We start from the raw sequence: 7,907 nt of genomic DNA on the forward strand, positions 1-7,907 counted from the left end.
TTTTAAGGTAGACCACCAAGACCCCTGTGACTTCAGGAGCTGGAGGGCTCTAAACCAGAATCTTTTTACCCTACCGGCTTGTGGAGGAGCTAAAATTAAGAGATTTTCAGCATCCCAGAACTAAATTCCAGGTGGAAACAAACTGTGAAGGGTTACAGAACACAAATTGTTTGCGTTTGCCAGGGAGCTGAGTCAGGCACTAGAATTTTCTCCAGGCATCGGGGTCTGTGCTTTTCCCATTGACGTGTGGACTTCCTTCCTTCTCTGTTCCGCATTAAACTACCCTTAACTAATCTAGGAAGGCAATGAATGATGGATTGGCAGTTATTTAGTTACTAGAAGGCAAATTCCTAGGATCTGGATATTATACCTGTACCAGTTTTCCTCTCGCTGAGTGGAAGGGGAGTGAGTGTACACGTGTATCTCGAGAAAAGCATTTGGGACCTCCTTGGATTTGTTTTCCCTGTGGTGGGATCTTGGCCTGATCCAGACCCCGTCTGCCCAAACAGCAAGAGAAAATTCAGGGACAGACTCGCGGCTTGACTTGCAGCTGCAACTTGGGTTAAAGTTTCTATCGTGTCTCCCTCTGCCTGCTTTTACTGCACTGCGTCAAAGCCAGCGCCTGGATTTTCAGAGGTAAAACAAGTGTTGCCAGCAGGATCCCCACAACCCCGAGAGCATCTCGGCACGCAAACGCACGCCTCCATCCTCCCTCCCACCAGTTTACCTCAGCAGCGAGGCAGGACCGGGGGTAACCAACCAGGCTGGACGGCCGCTGCAGCTTGGCACTCCGCAGCTCATTGCCACGGCTGTGACTCACACGTTCCCTGCAGAGTCGTGAAATCTCTCCTCTAGCTGCAATACATTAAAAATAACATAAGGAGTGGGGATCGGACTGCGATACACTGCAAGGAGCAATGTGTTTGCTGGTGTATCTCTAAACGTGCTGGTTTGAGCGCATCCCTAGCAGCCTGGGTGCAAAGATTCGGAGCGCCGTATTGCTTCCCAGAAGTGAAAGGGATACGAGGGACTGAATGAAGGATGAGTTTATCTGCAAAAATAAGACACGAAAGAGGAGGCAAAATCAAGTATTGAAAGTTAAAAGGAGCTCAGAGTGCTTGGAGAAAGGCAGGATGGGGCAGGGGCTTTAATGTATGCCAATCTATTATCATTGGTTTGGATTTAATGGCTGTGTTGATTCCTGATCATGTTTTTTTTTTGCTCTGCAGGAGCAGAACCTCTTTCCCATCTGAAGTTCCAGGCTAAGCATTTTCTGACAGAGCACTTCGGCGAATTTTCAAGCGCCGTATCTTAGACGAAGTACTCTGCGGTGTCTGAACGAGGGTATCGCATACCAGGAGGAGCACATCTCCGGTCAATAGCTTTTAAAAGCGCTGAGCAACAGCGTGGTCGGATCTCTTGCCCCCAGTACTGCGCGTACCCCCCACCGCTCGCCACTGCTTTCCTGGGGACGGAAAACAGTCTGCTTCATAAGAATGAGTCTGCATAAACACATGTAGAAAAATCTCCATGAAAAGCAGAAGGGGAACATGAAAAGAAAGAGTTAAAAGAGATGTCGTTGAAGAAAGAGAAAATTAATTTACTTGTTTGCCTTCCGGTTCTCAAAAGCATCAAAAACACCAAGAAACGAGGGAAAAACCTTGTACAAGTACTTGGACACTGGAACTCCCTGAACAGGAATTACTGGACTTGTTATATATGCATACAAGCTCTGTTCCCTGAATGATTTTACCAAAGCTTTTTCTTTCTCCTGCTGTTTATTTCCTGAGAACATGGAAGGAAAGAATTGTTTTAAGTGCTTACCTCATCCATCATTTTCTTCTTTGTAACTCTTTCAACACCAAAAAGGGACATGCTTTTGGTAGACCCCTGAAATTTGTATAAAAAGACATTTCCTTTCTCTCCAAACATAGCCACCGAGGAAAACCCACACAAAACAACTGATACCACGAGGTCAGCGTACAAAACTAAGTTACGCCAAAATCCTATACAAAAATCCATCTAGCTAATTGTCACTGGCAACAGTTTTAGCGCAGCCATGCCATGCCTGTTTTAATGTGGGCTTCCACAGGTTTGGTTTATTTAAAACGGTTTAATTTGCAGCATTAGCCTAGTACTTGCCCTTAGCACAAGGTTTAATCATACGCATCAGCTTTAGCTAATTGAAAATAAATAGGCTCAGGCTACAGGGCATTGACATGGCTTTCAGTATGGTCAGGCTCTGCTGCTTTTTGTGCCTGATCAGATTAGACCTTTGTCTGGCTCGTACTCAAAACTTTAGAAGGCCCAGATGACCACTCGCTGGAGGATGAGCCTCTTCAGTCCGTAGTGGACTGACTTAAGACAACACCCAAGGAAGGCAGCTCCTGTTCAAGCAGCAGAGAGAACTCCCCCCGCATTGTCCTTCCCTCTAACATCTCACCAGCTTTTTTCTTTTTAATATACTTCAAGTCTCAGCTACATCCGCAGTCATTCTTCCCTTTCATCGCTAAACTGTCAGACACGGAACAACTTCCTACCGATGTTTAACAGCCACGTTTGCATTTTGCTTCTGCGTTGGTTTATTAAAATTTCTTTTTTTTCAAAAGGCAAAAGGGAGCTTGTGTGTGTACAACAGCCCAGCGAGACCCATCACAAAGCTAACAGCACATTCACCCACCAGTGTGTTTTTACCATTGTAAGATTTCCAAGTGAAATTTTACAGCCCCATCAAGAAATTTTGTCCACCTTTTAGTCCCCCAGGCATATCAGCTAGAGACCGAAACCAGTATCCCATATCCTGTTACACAGGCGTGAAAGATGAGTGCAATCCACCCCTTAATCAACCTTTTAAGTGCATTAGTGACACAAGACACGTACAAGGAATCTGTGTAAGCATTTCTGTAACTTTATTGACTAGCTTTATTGCACATACTTATTGAAGCCTCCATTATTTTACCCACCCAAGGTCTCCATAATTATTTTAAATGCAAGTTAAAGATAACTTTCATTCCCATTACTTATTTTTTCCCCCTTTTTTAAATTTTAAGGTTCTGAATCACCCAAGAAAGACGTAACCCCTGAATTCATACGTGTAGACCATGCGGCATTCAGGGAGCAAGCCAGTGGGTGCTCTGCAAGCATACTGATACTCTGCACAGAGAGAAACATCATAGATCATTAACTTTAAACCTCAGTGGTCACTGAATTAAATATGTGAAACTGCAATTTTAGCTCAGTCAATCATCGTTTATTCTGTGGACCTGATGAGAAAGCTAGACTGCCTAAAAATCAAGCCTTCTTCTTCACTTCACTCTCTTCCTTTCCTGCTGCTTCTTTCTCTTCCTTCTCCTCCTCACCAGTTTCCTCAGCAGTTTCCTGAGATTCCTCTCCTTCTTCAGCTGCTGTTTCTTCCCCTTCTCCTTCCTCTTCCTCACCCTCTTTGGCTTCTTCAGATTCTTCCTTAGTGCCTTTGAAAAAACAAAAAGAAACATTTCTCACCTATGTACTGCTCCTCATCCCAATTCAACAGGAGCCAGCATACCTGCATCCTTCAACCCCACGCACTGGGCTATCAGCCACCTAAGCGTGATGGGACTGGCAAATGGTTTTGCATGACAGCAGGGACGTTTACCCAGGACCAGCAAGGGAGACCAACAAAACTACACAACTAACTTCTAGATTTCAGAGGGAGTGAAACACTTCATAGGTCTTTTCAAAATCATGGCCTTGAAAAATAGTAATTGACTGTGGACTCATTGCTTTAAGCCTTATCCAAAGAAAGGAATCGTGCCATTGCTTTCCCACTGGCTCCTTAGCTGTCATTTCATTATAACTAATCTTTACATCAACAAAGCCCCAGAATAGTTCAATGGTACCCAATGCATTTCAGATGCGTTTAGGTTAAATCTTTCAGATCTATGCAACTGAACTTGGGAAAAGCAACGCTGGGTAATGTTCCTTTTACATTTTCTTTAAAATGTAAGTTTGGTAAATCAATTATGGGGCAGCAAGGAAGTGGCATGTACTTTGGTTAAACAAGAAAACTACTTACACCTCAGGCAACAGATATTGCTAACCACTGAACCAAACAGTTACATCCACAGACATCCGCTGATGTTCCTGTTATCAAAGGCTACTCTCTGGGAATTAGTATTTAGCTCAGGATGTCCTTGTTCCTTATTTTTGAGGATGTCTGTAATAGCTAAGTACTCCTTGCTGCCATATGAATATAACATTACACACAGTTAAAGTATTATCATTCTGGTTTTGGAAACGTGAATGGAAAAAAAACCCAGTGATTTTCAAGGGAGTATAATCAGTTCTATAATCTGCCTGATATTGAACTTTTACCTTATCCTCCATGCAATATTCAGGCTTTCCTGCTTAAATGCTGTGGGCTTAATCTCACAATGAGACAGGTCTAATCATTGGACTTAGTCATGAGGATTTCTGGGTTTTACCCCATATGAGCAGGATGAAGCATGAAAGAGAGGGATTTTAAAGTAACTAGAAGTACCTTCCTCCTCTTCTTCAGCCTCTTCTCCCGCTTCCTCCTCACCTTCTTCTTTCTCTTCCTCCTCACCTTCTTCTGCAGGGGCTGCCTTGGCTTCTCCCGCTTTAGCGGCCTCAATTGTTTCCTCTATTTCAATCTGTTCTTCCTGGACATGACTGGAGTAGTAGGTGGGGAAGGAACGGGTTGTCATCAAGTAGGAGCTGGATTGGAGACCACTGTAGGCAGACCTGCCAAAAGTCGGGGCAGTTTGGGTGTAGCCACTGGTGATGCTTCCAACACTAGTGAAGCTGAGTCGGGTCTCTTCACCTTCCAGCAGCTTCCTAGCAGAAAAAAAGCAAACAGAAATGACTCGGTTATGCTGCAGCAGTATTCAGCAGATTCAGCTACAGACTAAGACGCTATGACGCTTTGAGGGGCACACACCCTAGAGACTGCACATTTCAGAGTGCAAAAACTGTTATATATAGATACATATTATATATATACACACTCTATATATGAGTGTATCTATATATGATACACACACTCATATACATAATGAGTAACTCCGTGGCAATGCTACCCTATCTTCTTTTTTTAAGTTTCAGAGGTGTACACTACTGGTGAATTAATACTTTTCCTTGTTAGGCAAAACAGTGGGGAAAAACCCTCTAGGATTGGCTCCTATAGCAGGTGAAATTAGAGGTGTGTTTCAGTAGCCTGTGGGGTTGCAGAGAACAATGCAGATGTTAACAGTCTGAGGCTGTGTTTAGCTATTGGATAAGGTTTATAGCCACTTTCTCAATATTCCCCCTTGTGGCATCCACAGGAACTCTGTTTCAGCATTTACAAATTCTCACAGTATCTGGTACAAAACATTAAGCAGCTATTTAGCAGCAGTTCTGCTGTAAAATAATTACTTTCCAGGAGATTGCTTCCATAAGTTAGAAACAAAGTCTGTTCTTAAAAGCTGTAAGGGATTTCCAATTTTGAGAACACAGCCATCTGTACTACAAAGTTCCACTGATACAAAACCTCTTCACTCTTAAGTATAGAACCGGTATTTTTATTTGTAAAGATGGAGAACTGAGATCACATCACTGAGCGGAGTTCTGTATGCATATACATACATACTATTATATTCACAGAAGTTTGCTACACATCGAAGTTTTTGCTTCGAGCAAATATTTCACCTCAAAAGCACTGCTTCTTCCAATAAAAAGACAATGGAGGAGACCTGATTAAACTCTTACATCTATCTATGAAAACTTCTGCTGGGGGAATGATAAATGAAATGAATTCTCTTGAAGAGAGAACAGGAACCTGACCTGAGTTCTGACTTAGTAAAAGATTCCCCCCATCATACCTATATGCTGCAATTTCGATGTCCAGAGCCATCTTCACATTGAGCAGATCCTGATATTCCTTTAAGTACCGAGCCATTTCACTCTTCGTGGTTCTCAGCTCGTTCTCCAATTTGTTGATTGTATCCTGTTAGAAGTACCAATATTGACAGCTTAAAATTCTTAATTCTCCCATGTCTAGCAGTAACACCTTGCAAGGAATTTCTCCAATCCTATTAACTTAATTTTGCTCTGGCAGACAGAGAAGACAAACAACTCCAACTCCAGCCTCAGCCAAGAAGGCACCGTTTACCAAAACCCACCTTCCCTGGCAGGGTTTTCCCACCCTTATGCCTACACCCTATTATTCTATCCCCACTTAACATTAAGAGCCGGATTTTCTGCTACCCCAGGACAAGAGCGCGCATGAGATTTGTTTTGCTTTTAGCCCCTACGTGCTTCTTCTAAGCTGTAGCTTAAAGCCACCTTTTTTACGACGATGTAGTTAAGGGTTTATCGGTGTATCGATGGACGGTATGTCGTGCATTATAGCTCTATGCCATCTCACACGATGGGTTTCACGACCCCTCACCGCTCTGACACGCGGCGCAGCTGCGGAAGGCGCCCCCCGGCTGCCGGCAGTGCCCCCCCCCTCCCCGGGCACCCCCCGCCGCCCCCTCCCGCCCGCCGCACCTGCAGGGCGGAGATGTCGGCGCTCTGCTTCTCCTCCAGCTCCTGCAGCTGCTTCTCCAGCGCCTCGTTCATGCCGCGGGTGGCCTCGATCTCCAGCGTCTTGGCCTTCAGCAGCCGGCGGCTCTCGGAGACCTCGTCCTTGGCGGCACGGACGGCGTCGGTGTTCTTGGCGGCGCTCTCGCTGAGGACGGTGAAGCGGCTGCGGAACCACTCCTCGGCGTTCTGCATGTTGCGGGCCGCCAGCTTCTCGTACTGGGCGCGGATGTCGCGCAGGGCGGCGGAGAGGTCGGGCTTGGCCGACACGTCCATCTCCACCGAGAGGTGCGCGTACTGGATCTGCGCCTGCAGCTCCGCCAGCTCCTCTTCGTGCACCTTCTTGAGGAAGGCCAGCTCGTCCAGCAGGCTGTCCACCCGCTTCTCCAGCTCCGCCCGCGCCAGCGCCGCCTCGTCCGCGCCCTTGCGCACCTCCAGCAGCCGGGCCTCCGCGTCCTCCCGGCTCAGCACCTCCTCCTCGTAGCGCGCCTGCAGCCCCCGCAGCGTCTCCTCCAGGCTCTCCCGCTCGCCCTGCAGCGCCTGCTTCTCGCTCGTCGCCTCCTCGGCGGCCAGCCGCAGCTCGCGGATCTCCTGCTCGTAGAGGGCGCGGAAGCGGGAGGGCTCGGCGTGCTTCTGCCGCAGCACCAGCAGCTCGGCCTCCAGCACCTTGTTCTGCTGCTCCAGCTCGTGCACCCGCTCGATGAAGCAGGCGAAGCGGTCGTTGAGGTCCTGCAGCTGCGCCCGCTCCTGGCTGCGGATGGACTTGAGGTCGTTGCTGATGGCGGCGACCTGGCTGAGGTCGAGGCTGTCCACCGAGTGCAGGAGGGAGCCCGAGGCGCTGGAGGCGGCGTAGCTGCGCCGCACAGACACCGAGGAGACGGGCGCCGACAGGCTGGAGTACGCCGAGCGCGCCGAGCTGTAGCCGCCGCCGCCGCTGCGCATCGCCGAGACGTGGAGCCGCGGGCTCTCGGCGTACCGCCGCTTGTAGGAGGGGAAGAACGGGTCGTAGCCGTAGGAGCTCATGGCTGCGCTGCAGGGGGACCGGCGGCTGCTCTGCGGAACAACGCTGCCCGACCGCCCCTATTTATCGGCGGGGAGGGCGGGCGGGCGCAGCCGCCGGGCGGGGCCGGGCCGGGGAGGAGGGACCGCCGCGCTGAGGTACAGCTCGCGCTGGTCCGCTCCGTTCTGTGGGCTCAGGGGGCTGCGGCTGGGCTGGTCGGTACTCCCTGTTCGCCTGCTCTGGCATGGCCCTGCCGGGTCCGCCCGGCACCCGCCTCAGGCCGCCCTCGCCTCAGGCCGCCCTCGCCTCAGGCCGCCCTCGCCTCAGGCACCTCGAGCCCACC

The 7,907-nt window shown here is 48.7% G+C and overlaps 1 protein-coding gene across 1 annotated transcript; it reads right to left on the bottom strand.

Annotated features, from left to right (window-relative positions):
- Positions 1-3,203: 3,203 nt before the first annotated feature.
- Positions 3,204-7,607, bottom strand: NEFL (neurofilament light chain). Its single transcript, XM_082495828.1, has 4 exons — positions 6,532-7,607; positions 5,862-5,986; positions 4,520-4,836; positions 3,204-3,470 (listed from the first exon to the last, which is right to left on the bottom strand). Exons 1-4 carry the CDS (start codon positions 7,585-7,587, stop codon positions 3,292-3,294), a joined length of 1,677 nt encoding a protein of 558 aa, XP_082351954.1. The 5' UTR covers positions 7,588-7,607; the 3' UTR covers positions 3,204-3,291.
- Between the last annotated feature and the right edge of the window lie 300 nt (positions 7,608-7,907).

Source organism: Vanellus vanellus (assembly GCF_965231255.1).
Source record: "Vanellus vanellus genome assembly, chromosome: 26".
NCBI classification, from domain to species: Eukaryota; Metazoa; Chordata; class Aves; order Charadriiformes; family Charadriidae; genus Vanellus; species Vanellus vanellus.

Excerpts from the sequence above, each read along its gene's own strand:
- NEFL (XM_082495828.1), bottom strand. The coding sequence starts at position 7,587 with ATGAGCTCCTACGGCTACGACCCGTTCTTCCCCTCCTACAAGCGGCGG. Across the intron at positions 4,837-5,861 it reads ATCGAAATTGCAGCATATAG|GAAGCTGCTGGAAGGTGAAG; the intron begins GTATGATGGGGG and ends TTTTTCTGCTAG. Across the intron at positions 3,471-4,519 it reads GGCTGAAGAAGAGGAGGAAG|GCACTAAGGAAGAATCTGAA; the intron begins GTACTTCTAGTT and ends GTTTTTTCAAAG.